This window comes from Miscanthus floridulus, chromosome 5 (assembly GCF_019320115.1).
Source record: "Miscanthus floridulus cultivar M001 chromosome 5, ASM1932011v1, whole genome shotgun sequence".
Lineage (NCBI taxonomy): Eukaryota > Viridiplantae > Streptophyta > Magnoliopsida > Poales > Poaceae > Miscanthus > Miscanthus floridulus.
Genome location: NC_089584.1, coordinates 140,989,920 through 141,015,403, shown reverse-complemented (window position 1 = coordinate 141,015,403; position 25,484 = coordinate 140,989,920). Strand labels below are relative to the sequence as shown.

The 25,484-nt window shown below is 45.1% G+C and overlaps 3 protein-coding genes across 3 annotated transcripts; 1 reads left to right on the top strand and 2 right to left on the bottom strand.

Moving 5' to 3' along the window:
- Window positions 1-184: 184 nt before the first annotated feature.
- Window positions 185-4,047, top strand: LOC136453882 (E3 ubiquitin-protein ligase RGLG2-like). The gene is made up of 11 exons (XM_066454436.1): window positions 185-613; window positions 1,112-1,196; window positions 1,291-1,431; window positions 1,519-1,632; window positions 1,712-1,809; window positions 2,199-2,278; window positions 2,443-2,548; window positions 2,673-2,800; window positions 2,896-3,094; window positions 3,214-3,270; window positions 3,467-4,047. Exons 1-11 carry the CDS (start codon window positions 326-328, stop codon window positions 3,545-3,547), a joined length of 1,377 nt encoding a protein of 458 aa, XP_066310533.1. The 5' UTR covers window positions 185-325; the 3' UTR covers window positions 3,548-4,047.
- Window positions 4,048-17,091: 13,044 nt separating this feature from the next.
- On the bottom strand, window positions 17,092-17,699 carry LOC136455504 (protein FAR1-RELATED SEQUENCE 5-like). The gene is made up of 2 exons (XM_066455505.1): window positions 17,543-17,699; window positions 17,092-17,417 (listed from the first exon to the last, which is right to left on the bottom strand). Exons 1-2 carry the CDS (start codon window positions 17,697-17,699, stop codon window positions 17,092-17,094), a joined length of 483 nt encoding a protein of 160 aa, XP_066311602.1.
- A 3,219-nt stretch (window positions 17,700-20,918) lies between these two features.
- Window positions 20,919-23,677, bottom strand: LOC136453881 (proline transporter 1-like). Its single transcript, XM_066454435.1, has 8 exons — window positions 23,537-23,677; window positions 23,208-23,432; window positions 22,793-22,887; window positions 22,486-22,672; window positions 22,211-22,335; window positions 21,865-22,080; window positions 21,523-21,753; window positions 20,919-21,410 (listed from the first exon to the last, which is right to left on the bottom strand). The coding sequence occupies exons 1-8, from the start codon at window positions 23,631-23,633 to the stop codon at window positions 21,261-21,263; spliced, it is 1,326 nt and encodes a 441-aa protein (XP_066310532.1). The 5' UTR covers window positions 23,634-23,677; the 3' UTR covers window positions 20,919-21,260.
- Window positions 23,678-25,484: the final 1,807 nt, after the last annotated feature.

The window sequence follows — 25,484 nt, the reverse complement described above, 5'->3', positions numbered from 1 at the left end:
TGCGAGTTCCAACTCGGTAGCCAACCAGCTCAGCAGCGCGGCTTCGCCTGTGCCTCAGTCAAATCCAAACGTGACGGTCGCCGGACTCCGGAGGAAGGAGACCCGAAGCTCACCTCCCCTCGCCTCTCCTTACGATCTCGCGAGTCGCGAGGCGGCGGCCGACGTCGCGTAGACGCTTTCGCACATCTGGTCTCCTTCGCCGCCGCCTATACTCCTGCAGAACTAGTCCCAGGGAGGGCGGTTGCTGCTTCTTCGTGTTCCTTCACCCGCCGCACGCGGGATCCAAAATTTGACCGAGCGGCCAACCACACACCGAGAGCCAGCCATGGGGCAAAACAGCTCGCGAGACGGGAGCAGCCACGGGCGGCGCCAGCCCTCCTTACAGCAGCAGCCGTCGGCGCAGTGGGGTGCCGGAGGAGCGTACTACGCCCAGGACCCGCGCGCCGGCTACTACGGCGCGCCGCCGCCACAACAGGGAGGAGGGTACGCCGCGCCGTACCCGCCCCCGGCGTACCAGCCCGCCGCCGCTGCTCCGGCGCCGCAGGCCGCGAAGCCGCGGCAGCTGGACCGGCGGTACTCGCGGATTGCCGACGACTACCACTCGGTGGATCAGGTACGCGTGCGATTGCTATGTCATTGGTAATTTGTAGCGAGGTCTTGGATCTTAGTTACAGTGGAAGCAGTGAATCGGCTCGATTTGAACTCCCCGTTCGCTTAGTTTTCCTTACTTGCTACGAAGTTTAGGGAACATGACCGATCTGTGCTTCGTAGTTTCTCAATCTGCAGTCGATTAAAATTTCAAAGGAGATTTAAGATGACGATGTGGGGCTCTGCAAATTCTGATATAGAACATGGTGGTTCTATTTGTTAGTCAACCATCAACTACTGTTCATGAATCATGAAGGATTCATGCACACGAAAGTAGATGCTGTGCAGGGTCAGTGCTCACAGCTCATTGGAAGAATAGACAATATTTTTTGTAAGGTTGGCAACTTGGCAATATTGAAGGCATTTGTGTAGTTGTGTTAGGTTAGAGTTGCTCGGTTGGCCACATTTCAGTTATGCTTCCCCTGGACTATCTTTCTGAAGACCAAATCTTTCCCTTTTGCAGGTTACTGATGCTCTAGCTCAAGCAGGACTTGAATCATCAAATCTTATTGTTGGCATTGATTTCACAAAGAGCAATGAGTGGACAGGTTAGCATTTATTAACTGTTTGTTTGTTTCATTGCCTTACAGTTTGATGAAATGCCTCGCTTCCTGATGCTAATGATTTTTTTCCTTCTATCAGGCAAATTCTCTTTCCATGGACGTAGTCTACATCACATTAGCAACGCACCAAATCCCTATGAACAAGCCATCTCAATTATTGGGCGAACACTATCGAAATTTGACGAAGATAATTTGATTCCATGTTTTGGATTTGGAGATGGTAATGGTTTCATTCACGGTTGACTGTTTCTTACACTATTTGATAGTGTCTCTAAATCCTAATTCACCATGCACTTTTTTCTTTCAGCATCAACACATGATCAAGACGTCTTCTGTTTCTCTCCTGACGATAGACCTTGCAATGGATTCGAAGAAGCTCTCGATCGTTATCGGGAACTTGTACCACATTTGCGCTTAGCTGGTAAGCTGCTATACCTTGTTCATCCATTTAATTGGATTGTTCATATGTTCCATCTTCTGTTTACACTAATTCTTAACAGGGCCAACATCCTTTGCACCAATTATTGAGATGGCTATGACCATTGTGGAGCAAAGTGGCGGGCAATACCACGTCCTATTGATAATTGCAGATGGGCAGGTACCATGTTAACTCTTCTTGTTGGGATGTTATGCAACTAATTTGATGGCTGTGAATACTCATCCTTTTTTAAGTCATTTTTTTTCTTACCTGTATATTGCCATTACCCAAATCTAACATGTCGATACATGCAACAATGAAATAGGATTTTGTTGTTATATGAAATAAAGCATTTATAGTACATAATATCTGTTTGAAATGTGTTCTATCTGATTCCTTTCACTTGTAGTCTCCCTTTTCCCCTTAGTCTACTATGAATCCTTTAGTCAGTAGCGAGTAGTGACAATAGCAACCTTTGGCTGAATAATTCACATTTGCTGTTATTGTATAATTCGTTGGTGTATTGCTTGGCTGAATAGTTCTCTCTTGTTAATCTGTATATTACTCAGGTTACGAGGAGTGTAGATACTGCATCTGGACAGCTGAGTTCGCAAGAGCAAAAGACTGTTGATGCCATTGTGAAGGCCAGGTAACACCCACATAAATGTGCTTCATTACCTTGTTTCAAAATACTCTTACTGAAATGGTGTCTTGACATTTACTTACAACTATGACATCATCATGTTTCATAATTTTCCTGGCCTCCTGTGTCAGAAACACTTCTGATTGTTTCAGCTTGTCTTTTGTCTGCAGTGAATTGCCTTTGTCCATTGTGTTAGTAGGAGTTGGTGATGGCCCCTGGGACATGATGAAGGAATTTGATGACAACATTCCTTCTCGAGCTTTTGACAATTTCCAAGTAAGTCGACATGGAACCTATACCTAATAGCTCATGTCTGCGAGATTGATGTCATTAAACATGTTTGCGTTTTTTGTATGATGAATTCTTTTTCCCTAACATTGAGAATTTATTGCTTGTCTAGTTTGTAAATTTCTCGGAGATAATGTCCAAGAACATGGCACAATCAAGGAAAGAGGCTGCATTTGCTCTTTCAGCATTGATGGAGATACCACAACAGTATAAAGCAACCGTGGAATTAGGAATTTTAGGGTATGTTTTCTTTCCCTGAATCATATCCTCATTCTTGCTTTGATTATTTGTTCATTCTAATTGCCTACTGACTTGTCTCAATGTGCTGCAAGCAGTCGCCGCTCTTTCAAGTCTCCTGACAGAGTTCCTCTGCCTCCCCCTACTGGAAGTTATGATGCTTATTCCTATTCATCTAAAAGCTTTAGTAAACCAACCACCTACCCGCAGAGCTCTTCATCCGCATCACCCTATCCTCACTATGAAACTCCACATACAGCCACCCCAGCCGCACCTTCGTCCACTTATGACAACCAGGTACAACTTCATGTGCCCTGACAAAATAATTTATTCTGCTTGATCTCTGAGTTTATGTGTCTCCTAGAGGTATCTGTGCATCATTTGTCTCTGACCATCAACATTTATCTGCCTTCTAGGTCTGTCCTATCTGCCTTGTGAACCCCAAAGACATGGCGTTTGGCTGTGGACACCAGGTGAATCTCCTACCTCTCTCTCTTTCTTGTGTTACAGTTGATCTACACCTTTTTTTATGAGGACTAGTATGCCTGTGCTGTTTTTCTTAAGATGCCAAGATAGATTAGTGCCTTGTTGGACGAGTCATATTCAGTTGTGGAAGTGTGTTGAAACGTCAGCTTCATATACTTATCTAACAAAGGATATTCTTTGCAGACTTGCTGTGACTGCGGACAGAGTCTCGAGTCGTGCCCAATCTGTCGCACTCCCATCGCTACAAGGATAAAGCTATACTAGCAAGTAGTGGTTTGGATCATTGCCAATGGGTGGTATACTGGAGCCACCCTGCGTCACACTGGAGGATCGGGACAGCATGTACCATTTGCAATCGGAACGCTGGAACGGCACTCCATATATCGATTGGATCTAAGGATTGCAGGGAAAGCATGGATCGATTGGAGCCGAGGATTGCAGGGCTGTTGATCCATCGCTCAGGGTTGTCCCAGTATTCATATCCACCAGGAATGATCCGAATTGCAGCTTGCCAAAAAGAAAAAAAACGAGAAGAAAAAGAGAGGAAAACACAAAAGTGGTGGTGTGGTGGATCAGACAATTGCGTGTAGGGCACTGACGCAACTCCAGCTTGGCTTGGTTACTAACCTGCAACTCTATAGTTGTATTGTACATACCGAAATTCTCCCCTGTCTAGACTTCTGACGTCAGATCTAGAGGATTCTTTATTTGTGCCCGTGCTTTTAGTTTCGTCCGAGATATGTTGATTTGTTCTTTGCTTGCAATTGTGTAAAAAAATAAAACCGTATTTTTTTGGTGAATTAAAAAAAAATTATGCTTGGTATGTGTGTCCCGAGTCTTGCTCGGGCAGCCTCGCCTATGTTTGAGCGCGCGGTTATCATGGGTGCTAATTTGAATTCTTACTTGATATGTTAGTGCTTCTGAGCGTGTTTGAAAAAAAGATTTGAGAGTTTGATCTCGATACGCCTGTCAGCTGGCGTGAATTTATTGCACGACTACGGCTACGACCTGGCAATGGCATGGGGGCACTGCGTGGTTTTCAGAGGCGAGGGCACTGCGGGTTGGGAAACACCAGTCTCTTTGAACCCGGTTCGTTGCAGAGCGTTGTTCAGTGTTCTGCGACTCCGCGTCACGTGCGTGACCCTCCCAACGGGCGAAACCACGATAGCAATTCCCTACCCGTGCTCCTAGCGCCCGGATTCGGGGGCGCGTCTGGACGCTCCTCGGACCCGTCCGAGTGTCCCGCCCCCCACGCATGAAGCCACACCCGACTCGTTTCGATACCGATCAAAACAACGGAGCACCTAGCGCCCGCTGCCCCACGGAAACAGTAGACTCCTTCTGTCCCGCCGCGTCCCGTCCCCCCGCCATCCTGTCGCGCCACCCATCCCCCACCGCGCTCACGCTAGGTGCGTTGCATCCTTACCGCGCTCCCATCAGAAGTATTACTTGTTTGCAACATCAAACAAAAGCGCAATGCGAGATGCAACAACAGAACAAGTCTACTACAACATCAGAACAAAGCGACTGCAACGACAGAACAAAGCTACTGCAATACGAGATGCAAGATCAGAAAAAAAACTAATGGAACAAAGAAATATTACTTGTTGCAACACCATAACAAGGCTACTGCAATAAAACAGAACAAAAAGCAAATGCGAGAAAAGCATCATCAGGAAAAAAGACTAATGCAACAAAGAAAAATTACTTGTTGCAACAGCAAAACAAAGCTACTGCAACAACAAGAAACAAAGCGCAATGCGAGATGCAACATCAGAAAAAAGACTAATGCAACAAAGAAAAATTACTTGTTGCAACAGCAAAACAACGCTACTGCAACAACAAGAAACAAAGCGCAATGCGAGTTGCAACATCAAGGAAAAAACTAATGCAATAAAGAAAAATTACTTGTTGCAACAGCAAACACAAGGCTACTGTAACAGAGCTCGCCGAAACCCTAGCCACCGCCGCGTCCCTCAGATCCAGATCCATAGGAGGAGGAGGAGGAGAGCTCAGATCCAAAGGAGGAGGTGAAGAAGGATGAGGAGGGCTCAGATCTAGACCTACCTCGCCGGAGTCGCCACCCTCGCCCTCGTCTTCAGTGGGGTCGCATGGAGGTCACGAGAGGGAGGGAGAGAGGGAGGGAGCGGCGGCGGCGGCGACCTGCGCGGGTGCAGCGTCCGTCTCGGCGCGGCCTGGAGAATGGCCCGAGGCATGGAGGTCGTGGAAGGAGGAAGGGGGAGCGGCAGCAGCGACCTGCGCGGCGCGCGGAAGCGAGTGGGTGTCGAGAGCGGGGGGGGGGGGGGGGGGGGGGGGGGGGGGGGGAGAGCGAGCGAGTGGACTGAGGAAGCGGAAGCGGAGGGTCACGGGTTGGATGCGAGCGGGGGTTCACAGCCGTGCGGTGGAGTCGTTCCTGTGCGGGCCCGTCCGGACGGAACGGACGCCCCAAAGTAGCAATTTCGATTCCCTACATCCCAACCCCCTTATCAGTTCTCTATCTACTCCTAAATCCACCTACTCCCGGCGAGCGGTGGCGGGCTCCTGGCCTCTTGGTCCTTTGCGTCCTAAATTCCTCGATTCAGGTTTAATTGGACATTATTATATTCCCCTAAAAAAATCGAACATTATTATATTATTGTCAACAGTAACCTATCATAAAATAAATTATAACTTTTAAATAAATTTTATAGAAAGGATAAAACATAAATTGATATGTAACATTTTCGTCTTCGTTAACATGTAATATCTTTTTTCTCGTTGCAAAGCACATACATGTTTGCTAGTTCCGTTAAATGTGTTACGTTTATTGTAAGGTAAAGGTTACCTTCTCGTGGACATGATGAAAGTAAAAGTTCACTTAATAAAGTAAATTTCTTTGAGCTGTTAAATATGCTAGCTGCAAACTTTGAAGAGGTTGCTAAAGTCGTTTTGAAAAATGCCCTGAAGAGTTATAAGTTAAGGAGAAAGACATCATCATCCGCTTATAAGCCATAAAAGATCACACTGTTAAAGCAAAATTGTTGTTCTCTTTAAGCATTATGTAATTTCTTATTATTAGTTTGTTCCATGCATATCTTAGACTTGAACAATTTGTACCTTTAATTATCTATGAACTATATTTTGGATCTTTGGATTAGACTCTTTTTGGGAGATGGGAATACCCAACTCCAAAGTCATGGCTCCGACACTGGACAGAACTGCGAGGAATTGATGATAGTCTAGGGTTTAAGTAGAAGTGATAAGGTCGTAGATGTGAACCTTCTAGTAATATCATGGAAGCATGTTGCATACAAGATTAGACTAAATACACAATAATTCATTAATCAAAGTGAGGACGATTATATATATATTATATATATTTATATATATATATATATATATATAAAAAAAAATATATATATATATATATATATATATATATATATATATATATATATATATATATATATACACACACACACACTGTATATATATATATTACACCTGGGTGCATTCTCTATAGAATGCACCCAGGCCAAACCGACCGACGCGCGCGCCCATCTGGTCCAGCCCGCACGCGCCCGAGGCCGCCTCGCCCGCACCACCTGGTCCGCACGCGGCACGCTCCAGCAAACCGCCTCTACTCCCTCTGTTCAGTTTCCGTTGCTCTTTTCCTCGCGAGGAACCGCCGTCGCTCGCGCTGCGCCGCCGCTCCGCCGAGAGAAAACCGCCCCCATTGCTCCGCCGAGAAAACCGCCCCCACTCACCCTTCATTTTTGTCGCTGCTCCCCCACCCCGTACTCCCCCACACCCCCGCGCTCTCCATTTGCCGCTTCGCGTGCTGCAGTTTTCCGCTCTGCATTTGCCGCTCTTCGGATTTCTGGACCTAGGGTTCGAGCGTCGCCGTGTTGAGGCGCTCAAATTCGAATCTGCCGCTTGTTATCCCGATGTAAGTCATCCCCCATTCCCTATCCCTACTTAATTTTGAATTGAATTCGTTTTAACTAGCTATTACGCTCGTTTGTAATCGGTTTTTTATGGTTTGTTTGCAATTTAGAGGATCCATGGGGCAATTGCAATTGTAACCATATTAGTACTTAATTTTGTAATTTTTGCGATGACTTGTGTAACTAGCCTATTTGTCCTTATGTTTGCAACTGGTAGGGTGTTGTAGTTGTAAATGGTCGACAATTCATCTGAAATTCAACTGATTTTGTAACTGTTGCTGCAACTCACTTAATCTGAAGGTGCATCTCTAGTGTTTTATCGGTTGCAATTGGTTGACAATGCTGGTTTGTTCATTTCTGGGTTCTAATATGTAGAGGATACTATTCGATTTTTGTTTTGTTTTGATCTATGGCTCATGGGCTCAAAATGACACCATTTTTTCATGGGTTCTAATATATGCATGAATTGGGACTTTTTTGTTTTCGATAACCTTATAAGTGTTGATGGACATAGTACATACGTCGGACTCAAAACCTTTCATGTTTTGCTCTTGATGACTTGTGTAACTAGCTTCTAACCTTAGTTGTAACTGGGAGGGTGTTCTAGTTGTAATTTGTTGACAATTCATCTGAAACTAAACTGAAATTGTAACTGTTGCTACATCCGGCTTTTTCAATCTTTTTTGAAGGTGCAAGTGTAGTGTTTTACTGGTTGCAAATGGTTAACAGTGCAATTTTATGTTTTATTCTCTTTTTTTGTGCAACTGGCTTTTTTCTGATGTGTATTTTTTTTCAATGGCAGTGGTTATAATGAATTCGGAAGGGAATGTATCAGGTTCCCAGGGCAGTGACCCTCCCCGGCGTTCCTCCCGTGTTGCTTCGCATGAGCAGAATGTATCAGGTGCTCAGGGCAGTGACCCCCCGACGTTCCCCCCGTTTTGCTCCGCCGGAGCCAAAAAGGCTGAATGTATACAAGTCGAAGGGCAGGAAGAAGAGATTAAGGCTCCCCAGTCCACCCCGACCTGATGTTGAGAGTGAAGTGCATGAACGACAGGAAAGAGAGCAAGATCCAGATTTTGATCCTGGCACTAATGGTGACGCAGGGAGTGAACAACATGGAGAGGATGATGCCGAGGCTGGCGGCGATGGTGACACTAGTGCTGATGGTGATGGGGATGCAGTGAATGTAGCCAATAAGAAGAGGCCCCGCAAGCAGCCTCCTGCAATTCGTTGCTCTCCTTCAAAATTTCATGAACTTCTCAAAGCTCTCCCTGCTGACCTCGAAGATATAGTAAAGGCAAGGGGTTTTGGTGGATTGTTGGGATTCAAACCAACCTGCCTAGATAGGAAGTTGCTCACCTGGCTTATGTTGAGGCTTAACCCAGAAACAATGAAATTAGAGCTTGGTGGTGGTAAAGTGATTGATGTTAATGAGCACATTGTTTGGTGTCTGTTCCAGATACCCAAAGTTGGCGGTGACCCACCTTATATGTCTGACGCTGAAGCTCGTGTTAGGCGGAATGAGTTGGGAGAACAAATCTGTCCCAGTACATACAAAAGGCTGGGTATCAGGATTGCGGATATTGTGGATGGACTGAAGAGCAAGAAGCTCACGGGGGATTTGGGTCTTAGGACATTTTTTATGGCTATATTCCAGTCTCTACTTTTCTCAAACACTGATAGTTGCATCAGGCTTGAGGATGTTATATATACTGAGGATCTGGACAACATTGGCAAGATTAATTGGTGCAAAGCAGTAGTGGACAACCTTAGCAAAGCTGCACGTTTGTATAAAAAGGATTTCGCGGCGAAGGGCGTCCATGCACCTCTCACAGGATGTGGTATTTTTCTTATGGTAAGTTTTTGTTGCATTTACTGGCTTTTGTGACACTAGTAGTTTTCCCCTGGTTGTGTAGTAGTTTCTCCAAAAACACACATTTTGTTCATGGCAAGAGTTGCAAATGGGGTCATGGCACAGTAGTAATTGTGTTGTAGTTTTGTTGCAATTGGGTCATGTTTCCAGTAGCAATTGGTCTCCTGTTGATCTTTTCTTATCTAGCATTCTTTATATTTTTGACTTGTAATTTTCTGCAGTAGTTTTTGTTGCATTTACTGGCTTGTTACACTAGTAGTATTTTTTTTCTGGCTGTGCATTTAGTTTCTCAAGAGTTGCTAGTGGGGGTCATGGCACCATAGCAACTGTGTAGTAGTTTTTGTTGCAATTGGGTCATTCTCTAGTAGCATTTGGTCTACTGTTGTTTTATTTTTGTCTATCATCCCTTGTATTTTTGACTAGTATTTTTCTGTAGTAGTTTATGTTGCATTTTTACTGGCTTGTTACACTAGTAGTAATTCTCTGGCTGTGTAGTAGTTTCTCCAAAACACACATTTTGTTCACGGGGCAAGAATTTGAAAACTGGGGTCATGGCACCAGTATCAACTGTTTAGTAGTTTTCTGTTGCAATTGGTTCATGTCTCCAGTAGTAATTGAATTGTTCATGTCATCAGTAGCAATTGTGTAGTAGTTTTCTGTTGCAATTGGGTCATGTCTTCAGTAGTAATTGGTGTCCTATGTGTGTTTTTGTTTTGTCTTTTTTTATACATGCAGATGCTATACGTCGATCACTTGCAGCATGGGCTATAGGTAGACTCATTCGTGCTCCCCCGATGTGCTATTTTGGATAGAAAAATTATCGATAGAATTACAACATTGGATCGCAGGGGAGATGTTCCAGAAGATGCTATTGAATATGGCAACCTCAGGGTAAGATGCTGATAATCTGTTTTTTCTTTTTTTTGATTTTTTTCTTTTTTGCATGTTTTTTATCCAGTATGTGATTTTACGTTTCGGATAACCAGTTTCATTTTTTTTGTTTTTTAAAAACCTGCAGTTGAGAAGCATCGCCGCCACATGTTATACACCCCCCGCTTTTGTCCCAGCTGCTCCTGCTATTGCTGCCCCTCGCCCTGTTCTTGCTCTTGAGGGAGCTTCTTATGCTACTGGTACCTCAGCGGATGTGGCTGGCACACATCATCCCACTGGCGGGCATGCTGCCATGGAGCTTCAGCCTCCTGTTCTACACCAATACCCGAGCTTCCGTACTGCTTTTGGCTAGAGCATTGCTGATGTAGTTGAAAGAAGTAGGAAGTCAGAGGCGCTTAAGATATTGAAGGCTTTTGATGACAGTACTGCCCAGGCCCAGACCTACGCGACCAAGGCTGCTTTAGTACATTACTATGGCCAATGATCTAATGGCAAAAAGTCATCACGAGTGCTTCAGTGCTATTCAGAAGCTTCTTGCTGATTCCCATGCTGGTAGGGAAGCTGCTAATGAGCGTAGGAGGGGAAAGAGGAGGAAGAAGAGTAAATCTAGAGCATCAGGTAGTTTGTTGCAGTTTTCAACGTATTCACATTGCAATTACTAACATATATATGTGTTGCAATTGTGTGTCATACCAGTTTTGAAATTTTTATTATCAGTTTGTTTGCAAGACTAACAAATTTTTGGGTATGCAGCAGCAGCTAAATCGGCTGTTGATGAAGATCAACGCAAAGCAGTAGGTGACGAAGATGTTCTAGAAGAAGAAAATGTTGGAGCAAATTCTAGAGGAGGTACTTTTGTTGCATTTTGTCTTTGTTTCATTTTTCAATTACCACATTATCTGTGTTGCAATTGGGGGGCAGGGGGGCCAACAATCTTACGTGGGGTGTCTATTTGTTTGGTATGCAGGAGGAGAGACTAGCGGAGGACATATTCCAGATGTTGAACCACCACTAGGTTCTCTTTTTTTTGTTGCATTTTTGTCTTTTTGTTTTCATGTTGCAATTACAGCCATTATCTGTGTTGCAATTGGGGTGCAGGTGGGCCAACAAGCTTACGTTGGGTGTCTATTTTTTTTGGTATGCAGGAGGAGAAACTAGTGGAGCTGGATTTGGCCAAGATGATTTTCATGAAGAAGAATTCGATGGAGATGGATTTGGCCAAGGACGTGATTCAGACCATGATATTGGCCAAGGACCTGAAGGCGGAGATGGAGATGGCCAAGAAGGTGCTGGAAAAGGACCTGAAGGTGGAGACCGAGATGGCCAAGAAGGTGCTAAAAAAGAATCTGAGAAAGGACCTGAAGGCGGAGACCGAGATGGCCAAGAAGGTGCTGACAAAGAATCTGGTGCAGGAGGAGAGGGCAAAAAAGATGCTGGAGAAGGTGGAAATATTGGAGGTAATCCTCGAATACTTATGTTGGAATGGACGAAATCACCATGTAATTTTTTTGTTATTCTTTTTCATATTTTTTTGTAATCACCACTAGTATTTTTCTTCCTATGTAGTACTAGGTCATGGCACCAGTAGCAACTGTGCTGTAGTTTCTGTTGCAATTGGGTCATGTCTCCAGTAGCAATTTTTGGTCTCCTGTGTTTTGTCTTTTTGTTTTTTATACATGCAGATGCTATACGTCGATCTCTAGCAGCATGGGTACAGTTATAAGTGTTTTTATCTAGCATCCTTTGTATTTTTTACTAGTATTTTTTCTGTAGTAGTTTTTTGTTGCATTTTTTATTGGCTTTTTTTGTTACACTAGTAGTATTTCTTCAAACACACATTTGTTCATGGCAAGAGTTGCAAATGTGGGTCATGGCACCAGTAGCAACTTTTGTAGTAGTTTCTGTTGCAATTGGGGTCATGGCACCAGTAGCAACTGTGCAGTAGTTTCTGTTGCAATTGGGGTCATATCTCTAGTAGAATATGCATTTGCAATGTGGTAGGGTCCTACAACCTTAATTATTCCAGCTTATATTTTCCTTTTTTTTCAAAGTTACAGATCCTCATTCTCGAATTCGTGAACCAGTTAACACTAAGTCAAGCAGCGGCAATGTTGATGCCCAGTCATCTCAGATTAGCCCCCCACACACGCCGCCAACACCTAGCAGCAATGTTGATGACCAGGAGAAAGGCATATCAAGTAATTCTTTTATATGAATCTCCCTCTTTTTTTTGGCTGTATTCATTATGAGTTTTTTTCTTCCGTTTTGCCATGTTAATTCTTATATACTTTTCTTTTTCATTTACCCCTAGCACCGCTTCCATTGCGTGGTCCTTCGAAGGGGTTGGAGTCCATAATTAATCAGCTGGAAACATCTATGCTTGGTGATCCCTCCACTGACCAGGTGACATGATGATCACTTCATAGTGTAGTAATTCTTGTAGCATCAATATTGTAATTGGATTGTCTTATTGGTTGCAATTTGTATTCCACAGAACATAACCAGTGAGATTGGAGGTGCATCCAGGCAACCACAACCACAGCCTGCCAATCCTGAAGTTGAGACACCGAGAAAGGAGGCATCTGATCACATGGAGGATCCCTTGACAACCTCAAGCACCGACCGCAAAGTTAGCAAATCTGCTGTAAGCTATTTATGACACAAACACACACACAATTATTTTTTTATGCAGGCAGCTTTTTTTCTCGTGTTTGTTTGCATATATATAGCTTTTTTTCTAATAGTTTGCAGCTCACTATAATTTTCTATTTTTTTCCAAGCCTCTTCGTGGTGGTCGTAAGAAAGCGAAAGCTGTTCGAGCACCTGCCGGGAACAAGAGGTCTCTTGCTCGTATGAAGAAAGAGCAGGAAGCACGCCGCGCTCAACATGAGAAATATCTGTGTCAGATGCACGATGAAGCCAATGTAGAGATTGCCATGTTGAAGAGCAGTGTCGTTGGTGAGGAAGGGCCCAGCGGAGCTGCATCTGATGCATCTTTTCCAGATGATCCAATTGAAGACATAAATTGCTTAACCCCACCTATCCGGTTGTCTCAAGAGGAACGTGAACAAGGATCACAAGACTTCAATCAGTTCCAAAAGATGATCTTCAAACATGTGGGAGAGCGGTTGAAGAAGAAGCCAAGGAAGTACATATCTTCTTTCTAATTCCCAACAACCGCCCGAAAGTACCATTGGCAAAGGCTCTAGCTCTGAGGATCAAGATCGCGTCTGATGAGAAGCTAAGAGAGTAATCACCCACATATCATTGTTGCAAACGACATACATCAGTGTTGCAATTAGCTTCCTATCTTCTGATTTTTTGATTTTTTTGTAACATATTCTGTTTCTGCCCACTACACAGGATGGCTCTGATTGATTTCAGCATCTTTTGCTCTTTTGACGGCAATGATCTACTTACTAGTTTTGCGGATGACAAAGATGGTGACTCTTCTGTTCTAGATTTCACTGTTCATTGTCTCCGTTATGATGATATTGTCCACAAGGAAAATTCAATCGGATATAGGCTGTTCCTCACCACCAGCTTCTATGTGAGTTTTTACTGAACCCCCATACACACTTTTCTTTTTTGCACATTAGCTGCTGTTTTAATCTTCGCATTTTTTGTTTTCTCCAGCACCTGGTAAATGGCACTAACAGCGTCTACACAGATGATGGAAAAACTAAGACTCAAGAATTCACTGTATTAAGACAGCACCTTGAGAATGAAGTCGAGCATTATCCTGATTTAACCAGAGCAAAGCTGGTTAGTATCTGATTATTTGATTGGTTTTGCTTTTCTCTCTCTTTTTTAATGATTTTTGGAACTGGCCACAACTGATGCATCATACTCAACTGATGTGTAATTAACCAGCAAAGTAGTCCCACTGCAAATGTTAATTAACCAGGTTGCAATTGTGTCACATCCCATGTTGCAAACGGTGTACAGTAGGTGTAGACAGTAACTATTTTTTGTTTACTCAGCTGATGCATCATACTCAACATACGCATGCAGATATTTATTCCAGTATGTGTTGGGAAGCATTATTTTGTTTACTGCATCAATCAAATTCACAATCGGATCGATATCCTGGACTCAATTGACTATTTTTGGGCGGACACTAGCCCTGCATCACGCCATGAGCCCATTTTTGAGAAGATCCCCATCATAAGTGTTGTATTCCAGAAGGTCAGCAAGAAAAAATTCCCTCAAATTAAGAAATGGAGCAGGCCATTCGTTGAGGTCCCAAAACAAGGCGGGCCCAGTGATTGCATGTTTTTCCTTTGGAAATATATGGAATTTTGGGATGGCGAGAAGCTGAACATTGACATCAATCCAGTGAGCATTTCCTTCTTTTTTTGCCCCCACATTTTCTTTGTGTTCAAATGTATATATGATCTGCATGTTCTACTATCATTTTCAGGAGTCTCAAATGTTCTTTTTTTCTTTCTTCTTCACTGTGTTTTTAGTTCAAGGGCATGATATACAGGGTAGAGCTCATGCACTACTTGGTGTTTCATCCACTGAACCAGGCTGACCTACCTGACGAACTGGATGTTTATAGGATTGGCGGAAGGAAGATACTTTGGGATGCCGAGCAATGATGAACTTTCACGACATGTTGTTTTTGTTTTGTGTGTCATTGATGTTTATCAGCATCATGCACATTGTGTTTTTCAGTACGATGATATCTGTGTATGTTTACACTGTTTGAAAACTATGTGTCATAACTTGCAACTCCTCGAGCACTCGTGTTGTAACTGGTTCAAAGACTTGTTGCAAATTGCAACTCCTCCCTGATGACATCTAAATGATGCAGCAAATTTGTTATTAATAACAAGGTTGCATATGTGTCATAACTTGCAATGCTTTTGTGCATATGTTGTACATAATCGTTATATTTCTTCTTATTTATTTAAGCTGTACTATACCGTGTCCCATCGTTTTGCTTACGAATGCATACAACTCGATCAATTAACCAGAAAACTTAGTGGAGGCTGAAATTGGTTGTCATACTAAGATAATTAACCAGGTTGCAATTAACCATGTTGCAATTCGTAATTAACCAGGTTGCAATTGCGTCACATATCATGTTGCAAATGGTGTACAATAGGTGTGCAATTTTGTATTAACCTGAGACTTTTTGCCATCATTGTCATTCTATTTTTTTGCTTTTCCCAGAATTGGTTCTTAAACTAAGAATTAACCAGGTTTGTAGTTAATCAGGTTTCAAATGGTAATTAACTAGATTGCAACTGCGTCACACCCATGTTGCAAACGGTGTACAATAGGTGTAGAGAGCAACTATTTTTTGCCAGCATTCTCATTATATTTGATGTTTTCCAAAAACAACAACTAGCAAGTATTCAAAAACAAACAATCATGTGTTTCAAAGATGTAATCATATAGTTTTTAATTTATACACATGTAACCTATAATTTGTAGAGGTTATAATCTACACATGCCACACTATGTGTTTTTACAGCAAGAAAACACAAAGGACTTTTTTGTTTTTTTTGGTCCAACACTTTTTACTAGTTGCAGTTCACATGCGGAGCTCTCCCCCCACGGCCTCTGGTTGCTGAACCTCTTCCTCTTCTAGCCCCTCTGCGCGCAGAGCTGCTTGGTTGTGTTTTAGCAACTTCAGCAACATCTACATCACTTTCTTCATGCAGATCCCTCACTATCTTTGGCCGCCCTCTTTTCCTTGGAGGCCCAGCATTTGCTTTAGCACTCTTTTCGTGGAGACGCATTTCTGCTGCCTTGCTTCGATCGGGGTTTATCGGACATGTCGTGACGTAATGTGAACCCCGGACCCCACACCCGCTGCATTCCTTGTTACCATAGTTTTCTTTGTCATATGTGCTGAATGGGATACCATCACGTGGAGGCTCAACTTCATTTTTTCTTTTCTTCCCTCTGCCTTTTGTGCGTGCTACAGGGGCTCAATCAGCAACAATCCATCATGCAACAGCGCTGATGATGGCTGCGATCCAGCGCTACCATTATCAGGTTGTGTTGTTGTCACCACTGATCCAGTTGCCGACGGCCCACTGCCAAGCGACCCATTAGCTGTGGTGTCATCATTAGTAGGGTGTGCTGTTGTCGCCACTGATTCAGTTGCTGATGGCCCACTACCTGGCGACCCATTCTCTATGCTTCTTGGAAACATTTCAATTCCTGGGATGATCTTGTCCAGCTGTCTATTTGTCTCTTGACAAGCACGATCTGACCTACTTCCTGCCCTTCCGAGCTTCATCAACTTAGGTAGCAAGCTGGACATCCGGGTCTGTTCTTGGCTTGCTGCTGGACCAATTAGCACGCCGTCATGCCTATCCCACGTAACTTCTTGCCTCGCACTACGAGTGTATTTTTCCGGATGTACTTCTCTGGGATTTTCCTGACCTGCAGGTGGGTGAAGGCTCTTATAATATGCATGCAGAATAGCCCTGTAATTTTTTTTAAAAACAACAGATGCACATGTCAGAAGTTGCAATCATTTGTATGATACATGTTGCAACTGTGTGCCCACAAAGTTGCAATTGGAGCTTTTAACAAATATTTTTTCAGATCCGCGCATACCTGTGTGTTCCCATTGTTTGCATTCGCATCTATATTCACCATTGTCCTTATCAGCAACCACCCTGAATTCATGTTGTGCCCAGCAGAAGCTCCCTCCCCCTTGTTCATGCTTCACCAACCACCCATTACTCATTTGTGGGTCTGGATCAGGGCGAATGACAAATGCTGTGCTGTTATTGTACTGCTTTTTGTACTCTTGGTATACAGGTCTAGTGTACACTCTGCATAGCTGCTCATCAAATTTTGCTTTGCAAGCCCGCACCACCTCAGCCTGCATTTAGCAATCTTTATTTTTTTAGTATGTTTGTCTTTTTTTGCAATTAGAATATGGACTGTGTTGTAACTGGGGAACAGTAACCATTGCAAATGCCATGTGATTTTTTTGGTTTTTCTTTTACCTGTGCATAATGTGTCTCTCCTGCGTCCATGTGGTCAGCGTGCTGGAGTGAGTCTAGCATCCTTCTAGTGAACATGTGCAGGCTAGTGCTCTCACTAACATAGCCATCTTTGAGCACCCTGTTCTGGCTCTCCGATCGTTACGTCGACGTCATCCTACCACAATACATCCCCTTGAAATAAGCAGCTATCCACCTCTCCCTCTTATCCCACAGGGCTCTAATGGCAGGATGATCAGCAATGCCACACTCATCAACTAGCTTCTCCCATCCAACCTCAAATTGCGTCGGGCCCAATGGATAGTTTATCAACGATTCAAGCCTTTCCTTCAAGTTTTTATCCTTGTGCTCGGTGTATAGCTGGTCCAACTCAAACTCCCAAGGCCTTATTATGTGCCAGCGACAGTTTCTGTGTTGAGACTTGAAAAACACCAACTCAATTGCAACTTTCATTGCTGGATCTTTGTCTGATAAAAGACAAAAAATAGGGGGGAAATAGGATCAGCAACACACACAGCGGCATTTTGCTGCAGCAACTATACAATTTTTTAAGGTTGCAATCAGTGTTTTTAGAAAAGAAGATAAGGCTCACCCGTCAGGATAACATGAGGTTCCCGTCCACCCATGCAACTCTTGAACGTCTCAAACAACCATTTGAATGATCCAATCGATTCATCACCAATCAGAGCTTGTCCGAAGGTCACGTTCTTGAGGTTATTGTTGGCTCCAACAAACATCGCCAGCGGCATCTTCTTGCTGTTGGTTTTATGTGTCGTATCAAAGGTGATGGCGTCTCCAAAATCTTTGTATTCAGCTCTCTGGCTTGCATGACTCTAGAATATGTTTTTGATCACTCCAGTCTTTGGATCTGCATCCACATCCCAGTAGAAATATTCGTTGTTCTCCTTGCATTCTCTGAAGAACTGCAGCAGCTTGTTAAGATCATCTTCTCTTTCCTCCCTAGCCTTCGCCGCCTTCCTGTGAACATTTAAAAAATATAGGGCAGTTTTTGTTAGAAAAAGTTCAGTCACATGTTTTTTTGCAATTCAGATATGTGGCATCTTGCAATTCAGATATGTGACATGTTGCAATTCAGTGAAAAAAATTCAGCACGTACATATTCTTTATGTCCTTCTCTGTAAAACCCCACATATGGCGACCATCGTACAGATCCGCCATCACATTCAATGCTGCCTGATGTGGAACTCCGTTCCTTGTCATTATGTTAAATAAGTCACTCATGCCTTCTGCCATATTCTTGTGCGCGTGCATGTATCTTGTCATCCTGGGAGACGGCTCAAGTTTATGGTTGTGGGCTTCCTGCACATGGTCAAAGAACCAGAAATTGTGCTTCCCATCCTTCTTAACTTTCACATAAGCCGGGCAGCCGCATCTTCTCGATCCCTTTTCTGTTTTTGCTTCTTCTTCTTTATTTTTGCTCTCATGTTTCCCTTCCCTGTTGCAGACCCAATGATTCGTCTCCTTGTTTGTTCTCGCTGTCCTCAAACTGAACCCAGCCAGCTTTGCATAATCTTTGTAAAATATGTAAGCATCATTTTTTGTAGAGAATTGCTGCCTCACTCTTGGCACTAACATAGCTGGTATAGTTGATTCCTGACAAAAAGAAAACATACAAAACATGTGTGATATTTTTTTTTCAAAATAAAATGATGCAAACTCACTGGAAAATTCTCTGTTGCAATTACTACCATGTCTCTGTTGCAATTTATACCACATCCTAGTTGCAATCAGTTGCATTTTCTTTTTATCAGATCCATGGAAAAGCCAAACACAGGTGATTCAGTTTAAAACTCAAAGCCATGTGTAGCAATTACTACCACATCTCTGTTGCAATTACTACCAAATCTCTGTTGCAATTAGTTGCATTTTTTTTCCAGATCCATGGGAAAAGTCAGTGACAGGTTATTCAGTTTAATCCCAAAGCTGTGTCGCAATTACTACGAAAGCCGTGTCACAATTAGTTGCACCCAGCACACAAATCACAGGTGATTCAAGCATTCATCTCACAGGCACAGCATAAGGGAGGTAAGTGCTTTTTTTTACCGGGTAGAACAGCTGGTTGGCATCTGGAGTCACCATGTCCCCTGGAGCCAATGTCGCCGGCGGCGTGAGTGTCGTCGTATGGTGGAGGGGATCGCTTGTAATTGCTGTTATCGGGGGAAGCATGGGTGTCGACGACGGCGGAGGCTCTCTCCGATGTGCTCGAATCAACGCAGCGACCCTCTCCGATGCCGTCGGTGGATCACGCAGGGCGAGCGGCCCAGTCTCGACGAGCGACGGCGGCGTTGGCCCCATCTCGATGCTGGAGGCAGGACGCGGGGAGGCGGCTCGCGCGGCGGCGCAGGGCGAGGAGCGCGGCGGCCAGGCCCGGTCCTGGCGGGGGTCGAGCAGTGCCCTCGCACTGGGCCCTCGGATCCTTGGGGCCCTCCCAGGAATCTAAAGGCAGCGTTGGTTTGGCTGTCTGGCACGTTGCCGGTTTAATTTGCAACACATTCAACCTTGTGGCATCGTTTCACTTAATGCTCGAGTTGTAGCCTATACTTGTATAATCTTAGCTTCTATACATGTGCTTGTGCAACGTGACATGATCCACGTGACTTTGTCAATAGACTATTAATTCCTACTTCCTCTGTCCCACATTATAAGACGTTTTGACAATTCTATATTCATACCTTTTACTATGTATCTAGACATAATATATCTAGGTGCATAGCAAAAGTTATGAATCTAAAAAAGCTAAAATGTCTTATAATTTGAAACGGAGTACCTTTTATCGTTTACTCAGTCTCACTATTTGTTACTTCGTCCATCCTAAAATAAGTACATACCCTATTAATCAAGGAGTCAAATATTTTTAAGTTTGATCAAATATATATACACAATAATACTAATATTTATTATGTGCAATAAGCATTATTACATTAGTTGTGCATTATATATTTATAATAAACTATTTTAAGATACAAATATTGATATTATTTTATAGTTAAATTTAAAAGAGTTTGACTCTCTGAGAAGCGTGATGTGTGTTTATTTTAAGACATAATGAGAATATGTTAAATACCAAACTAAAACACCGTTATCGAACCCCTGCACGTACGGATTGGCGCACAAAATTACATAATCATTTTTTACCTGTAAATATTAAATTGCTTGATAATTTTAGATGTGTTTATTGGTAACATTTCATACGCATATTTTTCTCTTTATTTCAATTTTTAAGGGGCCTTCATCTATGTTTCGCTCTAGGCCCTTAAACTCTCAGGACCGGCCCTGGCGGCGGCTAGCGCGGCAGTGCAGGGCGAGGAGCGCGGCGGCTCGCGCGGCGGATCAGGGTGAGGAGCGCGCTCCCCCTCAAGGCGCTCCGCCGCCGGCGGCGGCGCCTCTACTGCGAGAGAGGGGGGCGTGGGGTGGGATGCATTTTTTCCTCCTCAGGCGATCCCCTTTTCTGTTTCTGTTGTATTTCTTACTTGCTGTTCAAGACATCCCGTGCACACGCATATATGTTGCAACCAGAACAGAATCGAGGTTGCAATCACAAGACACACGGCGTTGCAATTGGCGCTCGATTCGGACGAATCGGATGCGCGCGGCCCATTTTTTGCGGGGAGGCGAGTGGCCCACGTGCTGGCGGCTGCGCGCGGCCCACGCGCGGGTGGATGCGGGACCGCCCAGAATGGGCGTGGCCTGTTTTTGTCGGGCGCAGGGGCGGGAGGTGTTTTTGTGGTCTGTGCAATTGCTATATTAATTGCACCTTGTTGCATTTTAGCCTCGCCGTATATATATATATATATATATATATATATATATATATATATATATATATATATATATATATATATATATATATATATATATATATATATATATAGGCATGAGTCTGAGAGCCCAAGACTAGCTAGGGTCAAGCATACCACTATAACGCAATCGGTCGACACATAATACACGCGAGACAAAAGGCTAGAGATGTTATATGTATGTTTACAACTCTAACATTGTTCTTAGTACTTGCAAGAAATAAGCATGTGGAATTACATGTGGTGTCTAAAAGAACACCTAAGCTTTCACGGAGAATAGAGATGTTTGGTTTGAGGAGGCTGTCCATCACAATAAGCCCATTTCTGAATTTTGATAGGATGACTCCATGATGCTTATTGATCATGCATGTCCTTGTCAAACATGAGGTGGCCGTACCCTTCCATTCCTCAACCAAACAAAAATTTGAGAAGTGGCAATATCACCTCTCATCGTGACGATATCACCTCATCATGTGTTTGGACTACTCCTCACTACATGTCGGCGAAGAAGTGGTAGATCCTAGCATTGTTGAAGATCAGACGAACGGCGGCGGCAGTGGTAGCGACGCAGAGAACCGAGGAGAAAACGATGATCCCCCAATGCCAAAGTCTGTTACATCTCCCACCGCTCTTCCCTTTGATCTGCATGCAACACAGTACCATCAAATTTATCACTCATGCATCCCGTTACTGTTCCGACAGATTGAAGTCTTCAGCATGCATATCCTACAGCAACGAGCCATCAGGTTGTCACCTTTAGGATGACCATGCTGGGGAACGTGAAGGTGAGCGGGACGAGCGCGAAGGAGCCGACGAGGTTGACGAAGTCCCCCATGAACGGGAACAGGGCGATGACGAAGACGTTGAAGCCGAAGACGAGCCCCCGCGCGCAGAGGCGGCGCGTGAGGTTGTAGCGGGAGAACATGCCCTCGTCCAGCCGCTGCAGCCGCGTGTCCATCGCCTCGTGGATCGGCACCGTGAACAGCTGCACACGTACGTCCACCGACTTTTGTTAGCGCCGCTAACGTACGTCGTCTATGTTGCCGGCCGGTGCGGCCGGCGGCGCACGTGAAATTAAAGAAGCTAGCGTGCGTACGTGTTGGGACACAATGCTCTGCAGGAAGGCGGTGGCGTTGATGAGGACGGCGGCCCACCTTGGGCCGCCGAGCTCGTTGGGGAGGTACTCCGACACCGCCGACCCGTACGCCCAGTACCCCGCCACGCTGATGCCGTAGTACCCCGCGGCGCCGGCGGTGTACTGGAGCAGCAGCGCCATCCTCATGCCGCGCACCGCCGGCTCCCGCACCGTCGACTGAAATTAAACCGCGAGACCAAAACATGTAAAGCGTCACACACGTCGTCGGCCGGTATGCACGCACCGGTACGTCACCGCCGAGCTCGATCGGGACGAGTTGACATCAATAGAAGAGAGCGATGCGAACCTGTATCTCCGGGAGCAGCCCGGACGTGTTGCAGACGAGGATGGCAGCGACGGCGCCCAACGCATTGAATACCTTCTCGGCTTGGGTTCCGTGGACGTTGTAGTCCTTCTGCTTGTTCGATTTCCCTAACAAGAAACGACAGCAAAGCTGCTAATTTGTTCTCCCAAGTCCCAATACTCAGATAGATTCAAGCGCAGAACGATATCCAAACACAGGAGAGAGAGAGAGAGAGAGAGAGAGAGAGAGAGAGGATGGAAGAGATTAACGGCGATCACCATCTCTGATCAGGATAGCCAGCAGAGCGACGTCGTACGCTAATGTCAGCGCGGCCGACGCGACGAGCCAGTTCCTCATGGCAGAAATCGTCGGCACGAAGTAGGCGAAGGCGAAGTAGATGAATCCCGTCGCGGTGACGAACCACTGCAGCCTGGCAGGGGTGTGGGTAAACTCCGTGTTGATTGCCTGGTTAATAACCACGAGTAGTGTGACTAGTGAGGTATACGGCGTTAAGCGTGGCTGCTGATTCCTATATGTGTTTATTTATTATAAAATCTGAATACACTGGTCAGATATAGTTTGTACCTTGAGTGCTCTTGCGCCTAGTAAAATGAAGCCCATGTTGCACAGAAGTAGAGTGGTGAACTGCAGGAACCAAGTGATGTAGTACATGTTCCTCCCTTCAGAACAAAGCATAGAACATATGAGATACTCCATCTGTTACAAATTGTCGTTTTAGTTTTTTCCTATGTCAAACTAGTCGAATTTTGACAAGTTTATCAACATCTAGTTCTATCAGTTTCATTAAATCAAACTTGAAATATATATGCATTGACAGTACATTAATACATATATTTTTTTTTCCTGTAAACGTTAGCATGTCTGTCTATAAATTTGATTCAATTTAGAGAAATTTAACTTAGTACAAAACTAAAACGACTTACAAAGGTACAATCTGAAATGAAGTCTAAAACATAGTAACTTGTAGCTATGTGCGTACCGAATACGAAGCCCATGAGGTCCCTGTAGCGGATGAACCTCTGTCCGTCTACGAAATGGAGGCCGGCGAGGAGCCAGTTGGCGTACCATGCGGCGGCGCCGACGAGCAGCAGGCAGGCGACGCCCCAGGCCCAGCCCAGGGGCACCATCATGAGGTTGGAGAAGCTGAGCACGTAGGCGCAGTTGAAACCGATCACCATCAGCAGCCCCACCTGCTGCCACGAGTCTGCAGGCGGGCAACAACCAGCATACGAATACGATTTCTTCAGAATCGCGTCAGAAAATTCTTTAGAACAGCTAGCATGCATGCATGTTTCAATCGGTTCGTACCTGTGTCTACCGCATGAGCAGTAGCCGGGATGCTGTAGCCGCTGCCCTGCTTGAGCTCGTGGCCTGCAGCTTCAGTGTCCATTGAAGAACCAGCCATTGCTCCTCTTCTCTTGTCACCTGCTTGTTCCAAACATGAGCTAAGCTAGCAGCTTGCACGGCCCAGGAGGGACATGGCCTAACACACTGCATTTATAGCCGATACGGCGATGCATATTTGGGCAGGCAACGAGCGAAGATGCGAAAGCCACGATGCTGATTCGTCCCCGGGTATACAACAAATAAAATAAAGCCCTATTTGATTTCCGCTAAAGAAAAGGTTAATTTCCACTGATAAGCTATCCAAGCTAGAAAAGAAAAGAAAAAACTGATATTTCAGCACCAATGCCTTTGGTTTCGAAAGTTCGGGCGCTAGAGCTCCCATAGACGACAGAGCAAAGAAGGGCTAGTGTATCGGTTGCGATTTCGTTCTGTCCTCATCAGCGCTGTAACGTCGTGCTGCTGTTACGTAGGAGTAGTGTCTCGTCGTCCTCGGTGCCAACTTGCTCTCTCTCTCCGCGCGTCGGCCGTCTCCTCCTTTTCCGTGTCCGTTAGCTGAGTGGCAAAAAAAAAGGTTGCGTGAGATAGCGGCGTGATGTGGTGCCGGCGGCCACCGCTGCGGGCTGCAGCGGTGGAGGCCGGAGGCAAAGGCAAGGCTGCGCTCATGTGCTGACCGGTGCCAGCTTTCGGGCATTGGCGAGGAGTAACTGAAACCGGTGGGAAGGCAGTCAGGCACGTCAGTTGGGGCGTGTTTGGTTGTTCGCTACTTCCACGTCCTGGTTTCGCTTGTCTTGTTGTTACTGTGTACGATAACTTCACTCATGCAAATATACGGTTTCATCGTGGCTCCGCAGAGAAGGCCATTTCGACCTTAACTCGGGAGCTTAGCTAGGCGGATTCAGCGTACAAGACGCTAGCCCACACGTTAGTCCCATATGGTCCATGGATAGTCTCTGTATCCGCTCATACAACGAACTAAATATCTTCAGAGTCATTGCATCGGCAGATACAACCAACCAAACATGCTTCTCGTTCGAGCCACCAAACACACCCTTGATTTCTGCCTCAAGAGTGTTTCCACACGATTCTATATTTCCATCACTAAGAATTTGAGCTATCCTTATTTTCTCAGTACACCACCTGCGGCCTGGGGCAGACAGTCGACGGGCTCGACGGGAAAGGCTGCTGCAGCGGACACGGGCTGGCCACGGTCATGCATGGGTCCACGGGCCATGGCGAAAGCTTTACCCATTCTTTGGGTCGATGACGGCAACGCCTTCGGGTGCCGTTTACTTCCTTGGAAGCGTCTATCGAAAGGCCCCTCTCCCCTTGCGCCAGTCGTGCGGCGTGTTCTTCCTGGGTGTATAACCTTGACCTTCTGGTCAGGCGACGACAGCGTCGGTGGCGTCGTGCCCCTCTTTGGAGGCGTCGCTTTGGAAGGTTGTGCCCTGTCGATCTGTGGCAGCGGCCGGTGTCGTGGCAAGGAAGGTGGAGACCTAGCTGAGGATTCGAGTTATTGGTGTCCACGGTGATGGAAGGCAGCCAGGAGGAGTGCGTTGACGCAGCAAATGGAGGGCTTGGCGTCTGTTTGCTAGTGGAGGGCGGCGGTCTGTTGTGACCGTGTGCCAATTGCGGCCATGAAGATGGCGAGGAGACCTGCGTGGATGGCACCCACAGAGTTGGCGAGAAGGCCGACGTGGGATGTGGTGACTAGTAGATTTGCGTTGCTAAGGTGTCGGTGTTTTCGGACCACAGACGAGTAAATTTGTATTTGCGCGTCTGGCTCGGATGGTGTGCTCGGAGGACACAAGGGTTTATATTGGTTTGGGCGGAACGTCCCTACGTCCAGTTCGTCGTTGCTCGTGTTACCGGCATTTAGTTTATAGTAGGGGTTACAAACAGGCGAGAGAGG

What these genes read in the sequence shown, in the direction of transcription:
- LOC136455504 (XM_066455505.1), bottom strand. Translation starts at nt 17,699, where the DNA reads ATGCCGCTGGCGATGTTTGTTGGAGCCAACAATAACCTCAAGAACGTG. An exon ending in ACCTCATGTTATCCTGACGG is followed by an intron (nt 17,418 to 17,542) that starts GTGAGCCTTATC and finishes GTCTTTTATCAG; the next exon opens with ACAAAGATCCAGCAATGAAA.
- LOC136453882 (XM_066454436.1), top strand. Translation starts at nt 326, where the DNA reads ATGGGGCAAAACAGCTCGCGAGACGGGAGCAGCCACGGGCGGCGCCAG. An exon ending in ACTACCACTCGGTGGATCAG is followed by an intron (nt 614 to 1,111) that starts GTACGCGTGCGA and finishes TCCCTTTTGCAG; the next exon opens with GTTACTGATGCTCTAGCTCA. An exon ending in AAAGAGCAATGAGTGGACAG is followed by an intron (nt 1,197 to 1,290) that starts GTTAGCATTTAT and finishes TCCTTCTATCAG; the next exon opens with GCAAATTCTCTTTCCATGGA.
- LOC136453881 (XM_066454435.1), bottom strand. Translation starts at nt 23,633, where the DNA reads ATGGCTGGTTCTTCAATGGACACTGAAGCTGCAGGCCACGAGCTCAAG. An exon ending in TAGGCGCAAGAGCACTCAAG is followed by an intron (nt 22,673 to 22,792) that starts GTACAAACTATA and finishes GTTATTAACCAG; the next exon opens with GCAATCAACACGGAGTTTAC. An exon ending in CCAGCATGGTCATCCTAAAG is followed by an intron (nt 21,411 to 21,522) that starts GTGACAACCTGA and finishes TGTTGCATGCAG; the next exon opens with ATCAAAGGGAAGAGCGGTGG.